Source organism: Typopeltis vanoorti, chromosome 19 (genome assembly GCF_054136105.1).
Source record: "Typopeltis vanoorti isolate ZY-2024b chromosome 19, IOZ_Tvanoo_1.0, whole genome shotgun sequence".
In the NCBI taxonomy this organism is placed as follows: Eukaryota; Metazoa; Arthropoda; class Arachnida; order Uropygi; family Thelyphonidae; genus Typopeltis; species Typopeltis vanoorti.
Window position 1 is genome coordinate 17,555,903 of NC_143567.1, and position 23,209 is coordinate 17,579,111.

The 23,209-nt window shown below is 36.0% G+C and overlaps 1 protein-coding gene across 1 annotated transcript in view; it reads right to left on the bottom strand.

Annotated features, from left to right (window-relative positions):
* Positions 1-7,697: 7,697 nt before the first annotated feature.
* Positions 7,698-23,209, bottom strand: part of LOC150095885 (long-chain-fatty-acid--CoA ligase 1-like) — a 335,143-nt gene continuing 319,631 nt past the window's right edge. The window contains exon 20 of the mRNA XM_090409654.1: positions 7,698-8,831. Coding sequence (XP_090265780.1) covers positions 8,691-8,831 — 141 coding nt within the window. The 3' untranslated portion in view covers positions 7,698-8,690. The remainder of the gene's footprint in view (positions 8,832-23,209) is intronic.

Genomic DNA, 23,209 nt, shown 5'->3' on the forward strand with positions numbered 1-23,209 from the left:
AACGGCTCCTAAATACACATTCGTTTCTTTCCATCTAATCCTGTGTGAAGGAGTGTCCAAAGCGTGGTCTGTCAGTCCTGACTTGTCATAGTAATATTAGTAATAGGTGACATCAAAGTTAACCATTATGTCTGCATTTTTTAGGATAAGATTTTTAACAAGTGTTTTGAAATGGACTGAATTTTTTACAAAAGTAGAGGAATTGCCAGTAAGGGGGAGCAAGGGACTTGGCTAACTGTTGGGCCAGTTTATACGTAGGACTATCTATGCTATCGACTATGGGGCTTTGATGTCACCTCTTTATTTACCAATGCACCACCTATAGACACTCTTGATTTAATCAAGTCTAAATTTCCCCCTGATATTTTTGAATTATTTAAATTTGCCATTTATGCCAGCTACTTTACATGGGGAAGAAAAATCTATAAACAGATTAATGGTACTGCTATGGGTTCCCCATTATCCCCTCCTTCAGCAAATTTTTACATGGGACACTTTGAAAACAAAGTACTTAATGCAGCCACATACAAGCCACTAGTGTGGTTATGTGTGGTATGTAGATGATGATTTCTTTCCCCAGTGTTGTAGAGGTGGTGTTGAGTTTAATGCTGCATACATTAGGTTGATAGCTTTAAGCAAGATGGACACTCATTAGTTGAATGATCTCTTCTGCATCTGCCACTTGCATACCATCTCCATTCATGAGAGTTATTCTTTTACATTCATTCTTTCATTTACCTGCAACATAATGACGAATTCTTTTGGTTATCTTTAGCTTGCAGAGCCAGTTTCATTTCATAATCACACTTAGCCACACAACTAGTTGAAAGGAGGGTGGCATGCTTCTAAAATATTTTGCCAATAAAATGGAATTATAATAAAAGAAAATAAAAACTGCTGTTAAAAAGTTTTAAAAATTAAAAGAGGGAGAATAAGGATCAAATTTTGCATAGTGATTCTATGATAAGAAGAGTGCTCAAGGACAGCTAGACAAAATCATGATCTCTTGGGATCTAGATTAAGGATGTTGGTGATGTAGAGAGGGAAAGTGAAAGAGATGATTATCTAGCAGATAATAAGTGTGGTATGCAAGAAGATATGAAAGAATTTGCTGGTAAATACAAATAAGAAGGGTGAAAATGTAAGAATTGTTAGTCTGCTTCCACAGTATGATAGGAGCAAACTAAGATATGGTTGTGAATGAGTCAGTGTGTAGGTTGTGCAGGAGGAACGTGCAGTGAGTTTTGTGTACAAAAGGACTTAAATAAGCCTAATACGTAAGACGATTTGCATTTGAAAAGATTCGGTGTTCGTTCAGAGTTAGGACACTAAATGTTTTGGAGAATGCAGGTGAGGTGGGTACAGGCAACCTAGATGTGTCTAAGTGGGAAAGTGATTACATGGTACTGAATATAGCTCTCTGGGTTCTTAATGCCAGTTGGATAATCAACACAAGGTGGACAGGAGCTTATGAGATGAAGGAGATTTTGTAGTTTATGCATGCTAATACCAGAAGTATTGGGAATCTGGGAGAGAAATCCATAGCACTGGTTAGTACAACTTGGCCAAACGGTTATAGTCATTAGTAAGATTTGGTTGATGGACGATGATATAATTATAGGGGTAGAATGCAAGGGGTTAAGTATTGTCAGAGGACACAAGAAACAGGAAATAAAAGGTTTTGTCAATGCAAATCAGGATGCAGAGGATAGTTTATTTGAAGCCATATTGTGTGAGATAGAGGCCAATAAGATGAAATATGCAGCAACTATAGTAGCAACAACAGTCCAGGGGTATGAGGGAGAATGTAAATGGCATGCACTGGCAAATTAGTATAATGAGTGCAGGATGAGCAATTATTATGAGGGACTTCAACATTCAACTATAGTGGCATAACTAGAAGGAGGAATAGTTACAGGGAGGGAAGGAAATGGAATTTATACAGCTGCTAAGAGATAATTACTTCAGACGATATGAAATGGAAGGGACACAAGGTTTGAGAGTGCTAGATCTGATCACAGCATCAGAGAATTTAGAAGTAACCAATGAAACAGTACGAGGGTGGTCCAAAAAGTTCTCGGCATAACAATTCAAAAACAAATTTATAATTTCAAAATTATTTTCATTTTTCAACATAATCTCCCTTAAGACTAATACATTTATTCCAGCAATGCTCCAGTGCCATTATCCCATCCCTGTAGTGGTTCTCAGTAAGATCTGCAAAATACCCCTTTACAGCTGCAATTACCTCTTCATTCAAAGAAAAACTCTGACCAGCGAGGAAGAGTTTTAGTTTTGAGAAGAGATAGAAGTCAGAGGGAGCCAAATCTGGGGGACAGGGTGGATGTTCCAGCAATTCATAGTGCAGATCCCTTAATTTTCCCATTGTCAAAACACCTTTGTGGCAGGTGCATTGTCCTGATGAAAGATGTTTTTTTTCTTCTGCAAACTGGGTTTTTCTCACGAATTTTTTCTTCTAATCTGGTTAAAAGATCGAAATGATCTTCCCCAGTTATTGTTTTACCCTTTTCAAGATAATTAATAAACAAAATGCCTATAGCATCCCAAAACACCAATGCCATGACCTTTCCTGCTGATGGAACCCACTTTGTCTTCTTTGGAGCTGAACAACTGGCTTCTGTCCACTGTTTTGACTGCTGTTTGGATTCTGGTGTGTAACGGTAATCCAAGTCTCATCCATAGTAATAAATCAATGCACAAAATCAGTTTTATTCTTGTTAAAATGCTCCAAGCACTGTTCGCAGATTTTCATGTGAGTGTGTTTTTGATCTGCTGTGAGCAAGCGTGGCACTCATCTTGTGCAAAGCTTTTTCATTTGCAATTCTTCATGCAAAATATATCCTACACATTCTTTGGTAATGCCTATAATCTCAACAATTTTAAGCACTTTGACTTGCCGGTCATCCAATACCATATCACTTAATCAATGATTTCTGGCGTTGCTACACTTTTTGGATGTCCTTCACACGGATCATCTTCAAGGCTGGTATGGCCACATTTAAACTTGGCAGCCCATTTCTTAATCCTCGAAAACAAAAGAGAAGAGTGCCCATAAACTTTTATTAACTTCAAATGAATTTCTTTTGGCGTTAAACCTTCTTTTACAAAGAATTTCATAATAGCACAATACTCAATTTTATTCATTTCAAGGAATATAGACAACACTTTTGCTTCAGACAGCTGTATAAAACAAGCTACTTAGTAGAATTACTTGCAGTTTCACATGGATGCTTATGATAGATGTATCAACTTAAAACAAAAAATTTTGCCGATAGTGTTGCCATTTATGGTTGAGGCCGAGAACTTTTCAGACCACTCTCGCATATCAGATTCTCATGCTCGCTATGAGAATAAATTGAAACTCCCTGGGCTTCAAAAACTAGCCAGTAGGTAAAAAGAAGAGACATGCTAGAGGCATGTGTTATTAAAGGGGGTTTTATAAAATTGACACTGAAAACTTCTTTTCAGAATATTTCAGGAAGGAAAAGAACAAGAGATCAAACCTCCCTCCTGTAAATTATATAAGAGTGTGGTTAGTAAGGGTGTTAAGGCTAACATTTTTTCTGCTTGGAATGTGATGAAGGGATGGAATAGGTTGCCAGAATTGGTTCGGAGTGCTTTGTTGGTAAATGAGTTAAAGCAGAGTTATGATAGATATTATGTTAACAATGGTTAAAGTGGTTCTCCATGATAAGTCTCTGAAGAAGTTGTTATGAATGAAATGTAAAACACTAGTGATCATATTCACAAATACAAAATGCAGACAAAGTTGCAAGTATGCAGCAAAAAATGAAAATGTGCAATATAAATGACCTGTAATTCGTATCAGCAAAGGATGCAGCAATGTCAGTAAATATATTAGAGTACATAATGCCATGTGACACCTAAAAGGCACAAAGAGGGACCAGCAGTGATAGCACTAGGAGTGTTAAAGTATCAACACTCCTGGTTCTTTGAAATGGTAATGTGCCTTTCATTGAGAATGAAAGGTACATTACCATGTATTTTTAGGACATGTGTAAAGAGTTAACAGTCTTCCAATATGGTTTCCAACAAGCAAAAAGAAAGCAAAACAGTGATTGATTGGTTGGTTAGGAAGAGAATATGGTGTTTAGTTTAAAAACATGGGATTTTTTAAAGCTTGTTTTTGTTTTGACAATTTGGTTTACATGTCGGGTTAGTCAACTGGATTCAGGATTGGCTGTCTGATTGGATGTATCAGAGAGAGTTGTGTATGGTGGGGCAATATCAAGGAGGCAGAAGGTTACAAGTGGGAGTTCCACAGGGCTCAGTACTGGAACCTGTATTGTTTTACCTTTGTATCAAAGACATTGTCAATGGATTGCAAGGGGATATTCAGTTGTTTGTGCAAATGATGTGAAGCTGTAAAGAGTTATTAGTAATAGTACAGATGTGGCCCTGCAAGAGGATTTGAATCAACTAGACAGATGGGCAAATGAATGGGAGTATTAGTTTAATGCAGCAAAATGTAAAGTCTTGAAGTTTGGGATACATCAATGGGAGACTACATACTCGATTGGAGGAGCCTACAGGAGGAAGTAGGGGAGACAAGAGATCTGGGAGTGATGATTGATAGAAAATCGAAATTCAGGGAGCATATTGCAAAGGTGGTGAAGGTAACCCAGATGATTGCTGCAATACTGAGAAGGACACTGACCTGCAGAGATAAAAGATATATCATTCCATTGTATAAGACCTTGATCAGACCACACTTAGACTATTGTTCTCATGGTCTCCAGGACTTGGAAGGGATAAATTAAATGTGGAAAAGATACAGAAGCAGATAACAAAGATGGTTTCAGGACTGTACAATGCAGTTATGAGGATCGACTGATGGAATGTGGATTGCAGAGGTTGGTGAATAGAAGAAGGAGAGGTGATATGATTGAAGCTTTTAAACTGTTGAGAGGCAGTTACAGGGTTAACACTGAGGAGTTCTTTCACTTGGTGTAACAGCGGGAAGAAGCGATGACAAGGCACCATCCCTGGAAGTTACGAAAGGAAGTTATGAGCAAGAGGGTGAGGAGTGGTTTCTTTGCATGAAGGGTGGTTGAACCATGGAATGCATTGCCTGTTAGAGTGGTGAGAGCAAGAACGGTCAATGAGTTCAAGGAGCTGTATGATAGACTTTGTGTTTCCAAGGAAGGACCTCCCACAATGAATCTCTTGACTCCATGGAGGCCTGAATAATAATAATAATTTATTCTCTTCACAATAAAACTGATGAATGCATTGGATAAGCAACACTCCTGTACAATGAAATTCTTAGACTTTGCAAAGTCATTTGATATATTACCACATGACAAGTTGGTATACAAGCTGTAAATGAATACAAAATTGGATAGGAAATTGGCAATCTGAATATATACAATAAATTCCAGTTAGTTGGGACATAATCAGGACATCCCCCCCCCCACACATTTAAGTAGCTGCTCGAACAATTCAAAGCTTCATGTTAATAGTTAAAAGGACACAAAAAAGATCAACTAGCATTTCACTGAGCAACAAATCGTTTATTCAAATTAATTATAGTAGCAAACTTTGTGCATACTTACGTTTCTTTCATTGTCAATATGAACAGAGAAAATGACCTGTTGTTCTTAAAGTACTTCAATGTAATCCTATTTAAAATCATCATGACTTAGCTTCTTAGCTAGCTCCTCTAACTTCTTTTTTAACATTGTACCACTAATGCACACTCCTCATCCAGTTATAATGGAGAACTACTGATTTAGTGAATCCTCAACATCAGAATACTTACCTTCACACTTCTATTTTTGGGATTTCCATGGTGTGTCCAGTCTTCTTGCAGTTTATCTTGCTGTTGTATCAAGCATGCAATCACAGATTTCAGTTATCTCTACCAGATGACGATGACTAGTGTTGGACAAATAATGGAGAAACTAGTGATTTAGGGCATCTTCAATGTAAGAATCCTTACTTTCATGCTTCGATGATGGGATGTTCCCCATTTTTCATAGCAGGTCCATTTTTCTCGCAGCTTTTCTTACTGTTGTATGAAGTTTGCATCACAGATTTTGGTATTCCAGTTATCTTCACCAGATAACAATGACTGGTATTGGGTGAATGGCCTTGATTTGATCCATTTAGCCAATTTTTTCAACTAGTGACAAATCTTTATGTTGTGTTTTGGTAAGAGTCCAAAATTTAAAAAAATTTAAACTATTATTATTATTATTATGATCCTAAGACCCAATGGAGTCAAAGACTTATCTAGGAGATCCCTTTTGTTTGCACATCCACAGCTCATTATACTGTTCTATAAACATATTCAAATTCTCTGTAAACATCAGGCACTGCATTCCAATTATTTGCAGATGATGCAAAGTTGGGATGAACTATGAAGAGTAGAGAAGATGTTGTGGCGTTACAAGAAGACTTGAATAATTGAGTGAATGGGCATGGGAATGGGGATGCGAGTTCAATGTGGCAAAATTATATATAATAAATAACGGAAAAACTCACGTAGAAATATTATTTAATGGTATAATTTTCACAAAAGTCAGTTTCTCATGGAACGCCTTTATAAAGAAGCATGTGAAACTCTACTTCATTCTCCTAACTTAAACAGATCCGACGGCTTACGTCTATCCCCTTTATGGGAGATAGTACTTTACAAATCAGCTAATCTTTCCTAACTTTTTATTGTATTAAATTTTTTTTTTTTTTTTTAGGAAAGTTATTGACCTTTTTAGTTATCTTACACCAGCTACTTAGGTGGCGCTTTTTGGAATTGTCAGTTAATGTTTGATTTTTGTGCCTAATTGTACTGAAGATGCCTGTGACACACGGGTGAAAATTATACCATTAAATAATATTTCTACGTGAGTTTTTCCGTTATTTATTATATATAGTTATGTCTACTCACGGTTTACCTCTTTTAAAACTTAATGTGGCAAAATGTAAGGTTTTAAAATTTGAAACAATGATGGGATGTAGAATTTATGTTTGGTGGGGATATATTGTCGGAGGAAATAAGAGATCTTGAGGTGATAGTGGATAAGGATCTGAAATTTAGGGGACACATTGCCAGAATTGTGAGGACAAAACAAAGAATTCTGGGAATGATGCAGAGGACACTGACTTGTAGAAGTAGAGAGATTCTTGTTCCATTGTATAAGGCTTTGATTAGGCTACACATGGACTACTGTGCAAAGATTTGGTCACCTGTTTTTCAAAAGGACAAAGAGATGTTGGAAAGGGTCCAGAGGTGACTGACTAAGGTAGTTTCTGATCTCTGGAATGTCGAATATGAGAAAGGTTGAGAAGTTGCAATTTACAGAGTCTAGTGGATAGGAGGAAGAGGGGAGATATGATAGAGACCTACAAGTTAGTAAGGGGTTGTTATAGGATCAATGTTGGAGAGGTTCTACAGGGGAGTGAGAAGCAGGTTTTCTTGCATGCAGAGTTGTGGATAATTGGAATGCCTTGCCTGAGAGTGTGTTTAAGGCATGGTATGATTAGCTGTGTGTATGATAAAGGGACCTCCTAGATGAGTCTGACTCCATGGGGTCATGGGGTAATAATAATAATAAATTAAACCACTACATGCGTTTTTTATGAATCTGTAGGGAAATGTATTGTTTCTAACTTTTTAATGATATTAAGTATAAACATCATAAAGTTCCACACTATTAAGTAGCGTATTGTTTTTATTAATACATTATGCTGGAAATATACATATCTCACTGCATTCAAACGGGATGAATTACTTTTTCTGTATTTGTACATTATAGATTGTACAGTTATTTAAATCAACATCCATGTAACTGATCATTCGTCTATTCTGACAAAAAAATATATATATTAAGAAATTCTAGAATGTACAGATTAAGTAAAAAAATGCTATTTTCAAAGTAAAAAATTCTGGTATATTGTGGTACAGAATGTTTTTATAAAAGAAAATCAGACCGTTTAGAACAGAAAAAAAATGAAATTTGGTAGAAGTAGTAAACAGAATGAAATTTTGTTAAACAACATTACACATTTTGAAATCATTGCCTTTAGATATAAATATACATAGTTTTTTGATCATTTAATGTAGTTAAATTTTCTAACACTGCACATATATTCCTTTTTATATCTTATCATATAGAAATTTCAAGTACTGATATTTAGTACTGGCCTGAAAACTGTATTTTTAATGCTGATATTCATATTTCAAAATATTTTGCTGTTCAGTAAGAAAGAAAGACACTTAAATGCAGCTTCCTGACTCCTGAAATATTTTAATTACCAATTTTAGGGTGCATAAATTTAACATTTCACAATAATAAAACAGAGTAGTATATTATGCAGCACAAGAAATACCATGCATTCTTTATAGGTCTATTTTATTTTCAGATATGTATTTAAATTCGAAAATGAAAAATTCATTTTAATCTGAGATAGTAAAAGCAATTAAAAATTGATTTACATCGAAATCTGACTTATGTACATGATAAGAATAATTGCAAACAGGAATATTATTTCAATATCTGGTGTTGATAGCAGCATGCACGATATTGATTTATATGGATACAGAGTATTCGCCAGAATTAAGTTCTTTAGTTTTTTAATTTTTAATTTTTATTATTATAATAATGTAGTCAAAGTTGAGCACATTTTTGTACAAATCAACAATCTCTTCAAAAAGCAAGCTGTTTATACATAGCTTCTATCTTATCAGAATAAAATTTGCGACAGGCTGGTCTCTTTGTCTTCAAAGTTGGTGTCAGAAGATCATTTTCTATCGTAAAGGGATTTGGTTCAACATATATATCCTTTACCTGTATTTAAATAACAAAACAAACTCAAGTTACAGTCACTCAGAGAACAAATCAGACAATCACATCATTCACTTTAGATCAAGTTAAAACTATCATAAATATGTATTTAGGCACACTCAAATTTCTTTTTATCTGCAGACTTACTTAAAATGCAAATATTATTACTTTGATAAAACATATGCTGTTAATTTTAAAGCATGTGCAGCTTTTTGACATGATGTTTTTTTAAAGAAGAGCACAGAAGTTTAATATAACAACATTTTAATTATTTTGCTTATATTTTGGTAATAAGTGAAGTGGAAGAGTGGATGAGATCATTGTGCAAGTGGGTACAAATAACATGAGCAGTAAATTGAGTAGCAAGAGATTTGAAGGTTTCTGGACTATGTAAAAAATAATAAAATTACAAAAATATATATAAAATTCATAAAACTGGAAAAAAATCCTTAGCCCACCATGATACAAATGTACTATAGGTTTACTAATAACCTTTTATGGGTGGGACCATATATAAAGAAAAAAAAAAGAATGAATATTAGTGCAGGGAAACTAGAGTGGTCAGGGTGGATGGAAGCAAGGATAGCTTCTTGCAAGGACAGACACTCAGAAGATGGTGGAATGCATGGTTTTATGCAGAGTCGTATAGAGTCTGGAGAGAATACTAATGGGTACAGAAATACTAACAATTAATTGATGGTCTTTTATATGAATGCCAGGAGTATCAGAAATAAAGGAGATAACTAGTGGTATTGATAACTTCAGCCAGTCCAAAAATTATTTTGATAATTGAAACATGGTTGAATGAAGATGGTATACCAACAGGAATAAAAATAAAAGGGTATAGCATATTTTGGCAGGATATGAATGGCAAATACAGTGGTGGAATATTGCTGCTTATAATAAGTGATGAATTGTTTTCTCTCTCAGAGTGGAGGCATTGCAGAGAAATGGCACTATTGATTTTGAGAGTATATGATGTAAGGCAGTGCTTCCCAAACTTATGGATGCCAAGGTCCCCTTTGGAAAAATTAAAATATTTCACGGCCCCCATTGGAAAAAAAATCTTAATATAGACATATATTATTATGATATTTATGGTATTTATATTCAATGCAATTTATATTCAAGATTTTGCATTTGTAATCTTTTTTTGTGTTTCTTATCAATACCTTTGAAATGAAACATATATAAATAAGCATGTATTTACTAATATTCATTAAGCAGCAAAATACGCAAGAAGCAAAATTTGTGAACCAACACCAGTGTGTGATTTTTTTTCATTAAAATATAAAAAAGAACAAAAAAGAAATAATAAATAATTAAAAAGATTAAGATTAAAAAAAAATCTACTTAGTCTTAAAACATTTTAAATTTGTTTTCATTATTTCACAGCTCCCCCCTCAACAAAACTTTGGGAAGCACTGGTGTAAGGTATGGGTGGGCAGGACAGAACAGTTAGTTGGATGCTGCTATAGGCCAGGGAATACAGATGAAGAGCAAGAAATGTTTAGGCAGTTGAGTCTGGCAGGTGAAAAAACAAGTGATCATTAAGAAATTTCAACTACAGAGTGACCAAGAGCATAAGTACATATAGCCAAGACAAGAAGGAAGGATATTATGGGGATATCTAATGCAGGTGATTATAAAAATTTTAGAAATCAGCTTTGGATAGTTCCAAGTGTCGACAAATTGGAAAGACAAGATATTACCAGTGCATGGGAACTAGTGAAGAAATATCTATTAGCAGCAATGGTGAGTTGTACACCTCGAATGAAAAAGAGAACAAGATTTAGTGCAAAGTGGATGACTAACAATATCAAACAGGAACTGCAGATGAAATGGAGATTATGGAAAAATTATAAAGAGAGAGAGAGATGGAGAACAGCTGTATGAGGAATACAAGACTCAGGCTAGGAAAGTGACTAGAACAGTAAGGAAGACAAAACTTGAATATGAGAAGAGATTAGCTCTGAGATACAAGGAAAATCCAAAGGAATTTTTTCATTATATGGCCAGTAGGTGGAGAAATGATTGTGGAAGAATGACATTGTTAGACGAAACCGAAGTAGAGAGTGAGTGATGCAGAAGACATACTGGAATGTAGTATCACTTTATTGGGGTATTTCAAGCTGGAAAGGAGAGGTTTCATTACTAGAGGGATGGGGAGGATTCAGAATCTGGAAGTGCAGAAAGGCAAGTATGTTACAAATACCAAGTACTTTGGATGTCAATAAAGCATCCAGAGTAGTTGGTATTTGTAATAGATGAGATTTTGTCACATGATTTTAAAGAATGTGCTGAGGATCTGATGGCTCCATTGACTGAGCTTTTCAATGAGAGATTCTGGCCATGGGAAAAGTGTGCAAGGAGTGGAAAAAGGGTAAGGTCCCGATCCATAATGGTGGTAGTAGAATGGAAGTGTCACTCCATAGGTCAGTTTGTATTTCTTCTGTAGTTGTCAGGATTTTAGAGAAATTAGTGAGAGAGGTATGCAGCACTGGGAGATGAGGGTAATGTTATATGTGAGGGTCAACATGGATTTGTTAAAGGGCACTCTTGTTTTAGTAATCTAATTCATTGGCTATGCAGGCTAAAGGAAATCCAAAAAGAATTTTTTATTGTTATACCACAAGCAAAAGAAAGAAAGAATGAATGTTGGAAGAGTACCATCTACTGAATGCAGATGGTACTCTAGTGTTAGAAGGTAATGAGAGTGCTCACTTTGCAAGATATATCAACCAAGTCTATGTAACATGGTGTACTCTGCTACTATTAAATAAGTCGAATAGTTTGCCTTTAAAGTAGTAAGTACATTATATTGCAAATGAATTTAAGGGAAAGTATGACAGTTGATTTGGTCTCTCAGGTTGCATGGGGATAAAGAATAGGTGGAAAGGGGTGCAAAAAAGAGGACATAATGAGGACAGATTGTATGTGAATTATAGACTATGGTTAATGGAAGAAATAGGGTTGATATGTAGAGGTCTATAAATTTCAGAATAAGTGTTATAGGATATCATCTGATGAAAATTTTAATTATATGAAAAGTGGGGAGAGAACATGGGGCATCCATGGAAGTTAAGTTTGTTCGCAGTCAAGAAAGGGATAAGAAATAGTTTTTTTTTTTTTCACCCAGAGCAATGAGTGAGTAGAATAGTTTGTTTTTGAGGTAGTGAGCACATCTAGTGTGAATGAGTTTAAGGAAAGGTGTGACAGCTGTTTGGGTCATGTATACTCTCTTTCGATGAGCCCTTGACTCCCTGGAGGTCTCAGATAATAATAATAATTGCCTTTTATGATAAAGTAACAAGAACAGCTGATGAGGGAAAGAATACACTGCCATTTTTTTGGATTTTACAAAGGCACACATGATAAGCTAATATGTAAGTTACAGCACATGGGTTTAGACATCAAATTAATGAACTGGATTGGCCATCAGAATTCTGTACAAGGGGAGGGGGTACAAAATAGTGTACACTATCAAGGAAACAAAGTCAGAAGTGAGGTTTCTCAGGGCTCAGTACTGGGACCTGTATTGCTTAACCTTTATTTCAATGAAATGTCAGTGGACTGCAGGGATATATTTTGTTGATTACAGATGATGTGAAGCTGAGAAGAGTTATTAGTAATAATGCACATGTGGTAGCCCTTCAAGAGTATTTGAATAAGCTGGTTAGATAGGCAAATGAATGGAGATTCCATTTTAATGCAACTAAGTGTAAGGTCTTGAAGTTTAGGATCCATCAATGGGAAGCTGTACACTCTTTTGGAGGAACTGTACTAGAAGTGGAAGAGGCAAGGCACCTTGGAGTGATGATTGATAGAAAATTGAAGTTTAGAGGACATATCACAAAGGTGGTGAAGATGTTGACCAGCAGAGAAAGAAGAGTGGTAATTCCATTGCATAAAGTCCTGATCAGACCACATCTGGATTACTGTTCTCAGATTTGGTCACTGGGATTTGTAAGAGAGGGAAAGGGCACAAAGGCAGATAACAAAAAGGATATCAGGACTCTACAATGTTAGATCTAAGGACACAATGAAAATATGCAAACTGTAGAGGTTGGTTGATAGAATGAGACATTTAAACTCTGAAGGATATATAGAGAGTTGACACTTGGAGTTCTTTTGTATGGTTGGTTGTACAAGAGGAAAAAGAGCAAGGATAAAGGCCCATTCCTGGAAATTACAAATGGAAATGGTTAGTAAGATGGTGAGAGCGGCTTTTTTTGCATGGAGGGTAGTTGGGTCAGGGTCATACATTGCCTGATAGGGTAGCGAGAGCATGAACTGTGAATGAGTTTAAGAAATGGTATCATTGACTTTGTGTTGTTTAAGATGAGCCTCCTGTAATGAGTCTTATGACTTATGGAGGTCTTGAATAATAATAATAATTTCAGCTAGTGTCATCACACTGTCTTCTGACTTTTGCAGCTGGGTTGTCAGTTTTTGCTCTAGTTGTGCATTACATGAAATGATGGATAGATCTTTAAAAGTTATTCTTTATTCTCAAATCTTATTCTTTTTCCTCTTATTATCTGCCTATATATATAAATAATGGCTTTCTCCATTTGACTCTCAATCTAATCCACAGTTTAGCTAATAATAGTACATTTCCCTCCCCTTTCCCATTTGACAGACCTTGACCTACACCAGTAAACCTATAGTGCATATAGAGGTTTTAGTGACTGGTGTTTTACAATCATAAATTCTTCATTGGGATTCTTCAGAGCCCAACTGAAGAATTTTTGATTGTAAATTTATGACTTAATTTCAATATTTTAAAAACTCAATTGTCTTATTTTGTGTTAAAAAAAAGTCTGCAAGACATGGTTTCCCTTCTTATGATAGCACTTCAATTCTTTTTTGACATGAACATATTAACAAGCATTACCTCTTTAACTTCCAAGAAATTAGGCCTTCTCTTTCCCTCATGTGGCTGACACAGCTCTAGGTAATCCTAGAGTTACCAAAGCACACTGAAAAGCAGAGATAGGGAGTTTATTATACTTCTTTACAAGGCTTTTATATTGCCCCATCTGAACTCTTGTGCATGGATCTAGTAACTTGGGTTTTTTTGGGGAGATGGAGATGAGGAAGAGGCGAAGAAGATCCAGAGGCAAGTAATTAAGATGGTTTAAGTCTAACGCCATGACTTGTATAAGGATAGATTGAAGATTCATAGTTTATAGAAATTGGTTCATAGCAGAAAAGAGGGAGGGGGAATATGACAAAGACATATAAACTACTTACAGATTTTATAGGATTAATACAGATGAAAATTTTCCATATATAGTGTGGAGGAGTGTGAGGGAGAACAAGTAGCCATCCCTGAAAAACTAAGGAAGATTATGGTTAGCAAGGGTATGATGACTAGATTTTTTTTCTTGGAGAGTGGTAAATGAGTGATATAAATTACCAGTCAGTCTTGAATGTTTTGTCAGTGAATGAATTCAAAGAGAAATACGACAGCACCATTGTGTGAATGATTCTGCTTGGTGAAATGTTTTATGAGTTTGTTGCAAGACCTTGTGGAGATAGCTGTGTAATATTAGTAATATAATAATAATAACCTAGGCATCTGCTGGAATGAATCCTAAGACTTATCATGGGAGGGCTATTCTAACCATCATTCACAAAATGCCTGTTATTCCTCTCATTAAACTCATTCACTGATGCACTGACACTCTACTAACCCATTCTGCTTGTTGAACCATTTTCCAAGCAAAAAATTCTAATCCACACATCTGATTAACAACACTCTTAATTTTCCAGGGATTTTTCTCTCTGCTTCTGCCATGTCTTGAAAAACATAAGATCATTCCTGGAAAGGCTACACATTATCCATACCAGTTGTCATACTTTCTTGTATGACATAAGTTAAAGTTTGTTTTAACTTATTCACATTAGATGTACTTATCACTTTAATAGGCAAACTGTTCCACTCACTCATTGCTTTGTGAATGAGTGGAACCCCAAACAAACTTTAACTTCCATCAGTGCCCCCCTTGCTGTCTCCTCTTTTTCCATATAACAAAAAATTTCTTCAGATATCTATTAACACCCATTCAGAAGTTTATAGATCTCAATCATATCACCCCTCTTTCTCTCATAATTCACATTCCATTTGTAATTCTTCTTTGCACCCTTTCCACAGCTTCTTTATCCTCTTTGAACTCAGAGACCAAATCATAATTATAATACATTGTAATTATCCACTATAATGTCAAGATTCCTAGCCTCAGTTTCTTGTAGCACAAGCCTGCCAATATAATAATATTATTATTATTATTATTATTGTGCCCTCCATGAAGTTGGCAAGACTAATCGTGGGAGGTTCATTCAACTGAAAACGTATTTATCATATCGAATCTTAAAATCTTTAACACTCTTTGCATTAACAACACATTCTGGTGGAAAGGGTGCAAATGTGTTCCATTCACTGACAATTCTTCATGTAAAAAATCTACTCCTCTGGTTTTTCCCCTCTTGCTTTTTACTCTTTTTTTATAATCTCATCTGGATTAATCCAGTAAAACTCTTTGCATTAACAACACATTCTGGTAATGTGTTCCATTCACTGACAATTCTTCATGTAAAAAAATCTACTCCTCTGGTTATTCCCCTCTTGCTTTCTACTCTTTTTTTATAATCTCATCTGGATTAATCCAGTAAAATCCTCTTACTAACCTAAATGTCTCTATCCTATTACCTCTTTTCATCCTATCCACTAATCTTTGCAATCTACATTTCTTCACCCTCTCTCCATAGCCAGCATTCCAAAATCCTAAATTGTCTTAGTCGCTCATCTCTAGACCCTCTCCAATGTTTCCACATCACACTGAAAACCAGGTAATCAGATGTGAGCACACTGATTTGATTTGAGCACATAATATGCCACTGGAAATCTCATCGTGCCAAAGTGCATACCTTTACACTTACTAATAATGAAGTTGAAGCCATTATCATCATTTCTCCCCACATTTCCAGCCTATTCAAATTAATTTGTAAGTGCTGGATATCAGTAGCATCCCTCATTGCACTACCTATCTTTGCCTTATCAGAAAATGATTGAACATCTCCTGTCAGATTCTTCCCAATATAATTAATGCATAGACTGAATACTTGGGATATACTAATCACCTTAAATATGACAGATTCACACTCACCACATGCCACTTTCTGATAGCTGTCTGTGTGCCATTCACTTATTATTATTTTATTATTATTACGGGTATCTCCATGGAGTCAGTAGACTCATCGCGGGAGACCCCAACTATCAAAACAATATCTACATATCTCTTCTTGAATTCATTTACAGATGAAGAACTCACAACTGAGTCAGGCAATGCATTCCACTCATTCACCACCCTCCAGGCGAAAAACCTTGTTCTCACACCCTTGTTAACCACACTTTTCCTTAATTTCCAGGGATGACCTCTTGTTCTTCCATCACTATCACACAGCTGAAACATTTCCCCTGCATCAATCTTATAAAAACCTTATAGTAACTTAAATGTTTCTACCATATCCCCTCTTCTCTGCCTAACAACCAACCCCTGCAATCCACAAGCTCTCAATCTATCAATGTAGGGAGCATTTTTTACATCACTCACCAACTTAGTCACTCTTCTCTGAACCCTCTCCACAACCTCCTCATCTCCAAGGAATCCAGGTGACTAGACCTGAGCACAGTAATCCAAATGTGGAAGCATCAACACTTTATAAAGGGAAATAATAACCTCTTTATGTCTGGATGTTAGTGTGTTCCTCAATAACCAAGTAATCCTATGTGCAATCTTGGACACCTTAGCAATATGTCCTCTGAACTTCATCTCCCTATCCACCAATTAACACACATAATAGCACACACAATTAACAGACATAATAACAATACCCCATAGCTTGAGTTGCTTAACTATAAATCCAAATAAATCGAACCAATCCATGGGCATCAATGTTTGTGACACTTGAGGTCAGTGATGAATTTCATTGCCCAGTATGTGAGACTGACACATCACTTATTAGAGGCTTTCATGAAGCCTGAAAAATTTCCATATTTGCTCTCTATAATAGGGTTTCTAGATTATGTAAAAATTAATTTAAAAAAAAAATTTAATAAAATAAAAATACAACAAAATATCATTAACTTACTGAAACCATTAATGTGTTTTAGGTTAATAACCTTTCATGGGTTGACTCACATCAAAAATTAGTTTCACTACAAGCTGCCTAGGTATTCCATAATACAGTGCACACATCGTAGGATGTAAATATTGTCCTGCATTATGAAATGAATTGTGGTCCAGGCAAGGTGGAGGTTGAGAGGATTTATTTATTTATTTATTTATTTTTTTTATATATCAGATCCACTCACAAAAGCCCACAAAACCTATAGCACACTAGTGCCGTGAGTGGGCAAGAGGAATACAAGAGAGGAGTCTGTTCACATTTTGCTTGAACAGCTGAGGGTTGTAATGTCTGGGGAAGGCAGAGCGAGGAAGACTGTTCCAAAGGACAGAAGTCATCATCATCATCAAATTCCTGACATGTACCCTCAAGGGGTGTACAGGATATGATAGTACGACATGAAAAATTTACATCATTACTAACTTCCTATCTACAATTCTCCTCCAAAAAAGTCTGTTACTTGTCAAGACTCCAACATTATCAGATCTTATATTTCTATCGTCTAAGGCACTTTGTACCATATCAATCCACCTATATCTTGGTCTTCCTCTGGGTCGTTTTCCAGCCAACCTGGCAGAGAACACTTGTTTTGCTAATCTTTCCTCGCCCATTCTGTTTAAGTGACCATACCACCTGAGATTAGCTCTGCTAACACATTCCTGTATGCTGACAATGTCAAGTTCTTTCCTAATATCCTCATTTTTAATGTGATATTGTCATTGATGCCATCTGTTCACACCTCTAATCTTTCTCAGGACTCACATATCTGCGGTCTCTAGTCTTTAGTCAAGTGTTTTACTTCTGACCCAGCTCTCAGATCCATAATTTAAAACTGGTTTGAACACTATCTTGTATACAGCTAATTTAGTGTTCTGACTAATTTCTCTCTTATTCCATATGAATAAATTCATATGGAATAAGAGAGAAATTGACTTCCTACAATACCAGCTTTGTTGATTCTGTTGTCTATTTCCATATTTAATTTACCATCTTCACTAAAAATCGTGCCTAAGTAGCTGAAATGTTTTACTTGTTCCACAGGTTCCCCGTTCACAACACAGTTGACATTTACAACAATTCTACCTATTTTCATTGTCTTTGTCTTTTTAATGCTGACCTTCATACCATATCTATTACAATAGTTATTCAATTTAGTCAGGGAATCTTGCAAACTTGTAGTGGATTTACTTAGAAGTATAACATCATCTGGATAAAGCAAAGAGCTGACATTAACATCTCCAATTTTGATATCATGTTTAATACTATTTTCCTTCATAATGTGATCCATATAGATAATGAATAACAGAGGGGATAATGTACATCCTTGTCTCACACCAGATTTAACATTAAACCATCTTCCTGTACTTCTTTCAATTCTAACTGCTGACTTACAACTCAAATAAAGACTAATATTACTTGATATAATGCCCCATTGACACCATATAACTGTAGAGTATTGAATAGCTTCTCTCTTGGCACTTTGTCATATGCCTTTTCCAGATCGACAAAACCTAAATACAGATCTTTGTTATATTCCCATGCTTTCTCGACTATTTGTCATAAAGTGAAGATCTGATCCTGACAGCCTCTATTTGGCCTGAATCCAGCTTGTTCTTCACCAAGCTTTTCTTCCACAATTCTTCTCAACTGTTTCTCAAGTATACTTGCATAGATCTTGCCAGGAACACGGAGTAGGTAAATACCTCTGTAATTCTCACATTCAGTTTTATTTCACTTTTTGTATATGGGTACTATTAGAGCTCTACTCCAATCATCAGGAATTCATCCCTCTGTCCAGGCTTTCTGAAATGTGCAGTGGAGCCACTGTAAGACTTTTATACCACCATACTTCAGCATTTCTGGTTGAATATCATCTACTCCTGCTACCTTTCCACATTTCAAGCCTTTGATGGCTTTTTCTATTTCAAGTATGAATATTTATTCCTGACTGCATGGCTGGTCAGTATTTTTTATCACCGTGCTGTCATCACTGCTTGTTTCATTTATCAGTTTTTCAAAGTAATTACTCCATACTTCAAGGATATCTTTTTCTCCCGTTTTCATGTTACCTTTATCATCTCTAACTCTGTTTACAGCACTCTTTCCTCCATTTTTAAGCTTCTTCAACAACCTCCAGAATATTTTGCCACCTTCTTGATATTTATTTTCTATGTTCTTGCCAAAGTCGTCCCATGACTTTTGTTTAGCTAGTTTTACACAGTGTTTCACTTTCTTACATTTGTCTCTGTATTCTCTAAGAGCAAAAGTTGACTTATTTGTCAGGAACTTTTGATATGCTTTCTTCTTTTCCTTCACTGCCTCTTTAACTTCCTGTGTCCACCATGGAGATTCTGATTTTTCTACCCATGCAGACAACCTCACCACATGCCTCTCCGGCTGAATCAATCAGGGTTTTCTCCAAGGCTTGCCACTGAATCTCTAAGGTTTGGTTCCTGTTCTCAACTCTTTCATTTTTTCTTCAATAATCTTTGTGTATTTTAGTCTACAGTTCATGTCTGAGAGCTGCTCAACTTTTATTCGCTTTAAAACTTTCTTACATGTTATTCTTTTCAATATGAAATGCAGTTTTATCCTGCTCAAGACTAAATAGTGATCACTTCTAATTTCAAATCCTCTGTACACTCTGGTGGCCTGCACCAGGGAGAAAACATCACTATCAACAATAACATAGTCAATGAGAATTTTCTTATTCCTTGCCTCTTCTCTCCATGTGAATTTGCACACATTTTTATGTTGGAACATGGCATTAGTAATAACCAGTGCATGTCCTGAGCAGAAATCCAACAGGTATTTGCCATTATTATTAGCTTTGATCTTTTCTCCAAATTTTCCCAAAATATTTTTGTATGTCTCACAATCATTTCCTACTCTGGTATTTAGATCCTCAACAAGGACCAACTTTTCCTTTTCCATTGCGTCAGTTGCTTTTTCTGAAGCATCAAAAAATTCCTCCACTTTTACCTTAGTAGAACCTTCTGTGGAACCATAGGCACAAATAAGTCTCATTGTCTAATTCCCCATTCTGATATTAGCCCACATCACTCTACTTGAGACTGCCTGCCTGCCATTCAAGAAGATTAGCCTCGTATTTTGTGTTGAATACTATGGCTACTCCTTCTTTTCCTTGATTGTCATTCCTGAATATAACATTTTGTATTTATTGGTCAGAAAGATCTCACCAGTTCTTGTCTTTTTAATTTCAATCATCCCTATTATGTCAATCTGGCACTTATCTAATTCTTCAGCTAACTCCATTTCTTTGCCATTCAGGCTTCTTATGTTGATAGTACCGATCTTTAACTCTGGTGATGTTGAGTTGGGGTATGCTTTCAGATTTGTTCCAGTTGCTGACTTTTCGCTGTTTGCCCTGGTTCCCTGGCGAAAACAACGGGGCCTTGTTAACCGGGGTTAACAAGGCCCCGTTGTTAAGATCCTCAACAAGGACCAACTTTTCCTTTTCCATTGCATCAGTTGCTTTTTCTGAAGCATCAAAAAATTCCTCCACTTTTACCTTAGTAGAACCTTCTGTGGAACCATAGGCACAAATAAGTCTCATTGTCTAATTCCCCATTCTGATATTAGCCCACATCACTCTACTTGAGACTGCCTGCCTGCCATTCAAGAAGATTAGCCTCGTATTTTGTGTTGAATACTATGGCTACTCCTTCTTTTCCTTGATTGTCATTCCTGAATATAACATTTTGTATTTATTGGTCAGAAAGATCTCACCAGTTCTTGTCTTTTTAATTTCAATCATCCCTATTATGTCAATCTGGCACTTATCTAATTCTTCAGCTAACTCCATTTCTTTGCCATTCAGGCTTCTTATGTTGATAGTACCGATCTTTAACTCTGGTGATGTTGAGTTGGGGTATGCTTTCAGATTTGTTCCAGTTGCTGACTTTTCGCTGTTTGCCCTGGTTCCCTGGCGAAAACAACGGGGCCTTGTTAACCGGGGGATGCCCCAGCTGTAATGAAATTTTGTCATGTTGCACCATCATTTTATATATTGGTTTAAGCCAATAAGAATACAATTTGGTCGGCTAAATCCCAAATTGCCAGCCCATCCTCGTTTGTTCAGTATCCAGGTAGATACCCAACAGGGTGCACCATGAGAAGGTGAGGATTGGACATTAGGTCAGAAGCTCTGGTCGGTTCTCTGCATTCCTTTAAAGGCTATGTGGAGGTCTCCTCTCAGTTATACAGCCTTGACCCTTAAGCACCCCAAGGACAGAAGTAGACAGAATAAAAGAGAATAATTTTTTTTTTTAAATTTAACTGGGCCTTGCTATAGGCCATGGAATGTGGAAGTTAGAGACAAACTATACTAACAAATTCATTTAGTGAGCAAGAACAGGGTGATCATTATGGGGGATTTCAATTAAGATAATAGGGATGGTCACTAGAGGGTGAGATGTATACACATGGTGATTTTTGGTGTCAAAAGATAAGTTGTCTTTGAAAGTATTTGGTGATAAAATCTTATTAAATCTACAAGTGTTTAACCGTTTAATTGTAAGGGTTGTGTACTTAATTTTGTGGTTTTTAGCGCTTTTATTTTTGTTTTGTTGTACACTGTATTGTATGTCATGACACCAACCTATAAAACAATGGCAGGCGATTTCATCATGTATGATTTTGTTCTGCAACGTGTGTGAAATAGAACAAAGAATTTTTGAAAGGAGAATGAAACTAGTAAGCAGATTTGTCATAAATGTTTCAGAATATGTGAAAATATAATTGGGAATGGTGAGGTTGATGTTCCATGCAGTATGAGTGACTGCAAGAATGAAACAGTGGGAAACGAAGAGAATTACCAGATGGTAATAGAAGAGATGGTGCACTTTTATGCAGTTCTCCATAGAAAAAAATGTGAGATTCAGTGATTGGAAAAATGCTTGGCAAATGGTATGACACAGAAGTGAAAGATGCAAGAGGAAAGAAATCAGGGTATTAAAGAGCAAAAGCACAAGAATGAGGATGGAATTTTGTATGGTAATTCATTGATAAGAGGAGTACTTGAGGAGAGAGTGATGAAATGTTTTCCTGGTGCCAAGATTAATGATGTTAGTGATGATGTAAAGATACAGAGAGTGACAGTGAAATAGATGTTATTTTGGTTGGTACAAATGATTTAGCAAGTGAAAAGAATGGTGTGCGAGAAGATGTGAAGTATGACAGAGGTGAGCTGAGCTTGAGCTCTGTTCATGAATGAGTCAGTGAACAGATTTATACTGGAAGAATGGAATGGTATTCATAGATGTGTGGAGTGAATTTGATGGAAGGAAGAATTTATATAAGGTGGTTTGCATTTGAATGAATTTGTGATCAGAAGTCTTGAAAAAGTATTGTTTGGTGAGAGTTCCAAAGTGCAGAGTCAGGGAAACAAGAATATTTAGTAGAAATGGTATCTAGATGAGTCTAGATCTAAGCTACTTTGAGGTTAGCAAGTGGAAGAGTGATTAAGTGATTCTGAATGTAGCTCTCCAAATTCTTAACTTTAGTGGGCTAAGCAACACAAAGTGTAAGGAAGGATGTGGGATGAAGAGGTATTGAAATTTATCTATACTAATGCCAGAAGTATTTGGAATAAGAGCAATGAGTTTTTGGCACTGATTAGCACAACTTGGCCAGAAGTTATAGGCATTAGCAAGACTTGGTTGACTGAGGATAATATAGTAATAGGAATAGAATGCAACAGATATGGTATCTTCAGAGAGAGAATAGAAAGAACAGGCTGGGGGCAGGGAGTTGCTAAAGATAGCAAAAGAACTGAAGCCAGAAAGAGCAGAAGTATATCAAGAGGACAAGGCTGTAGAGGACCATTCATTTGAGGCTATCCGATGTGAGAAAGAGATCAACAGGATGAAATATGTAATTAGTTGCTGCTATAATCCATTAGGTATAAGGGAAAATATAGATGATATGCATTGGCAATTTAGCATGATGAGTGTAAATTAATGATTAATGGGGATTTCAACTATGGGAACATAGATTAGAAATAGAAATGGTCACAGAGAGGGCAGGATATGAAATTTATACAGTAGCTGAGAGATAATTACCTGTGGCATCATATACAAAGATGTGAGACATGAGGTTCAAAAGTGTTGGATCTGGTCATAGCATCAGAGAACTTAACAGTAAATCTAGCTATGCTGCCTCCACTT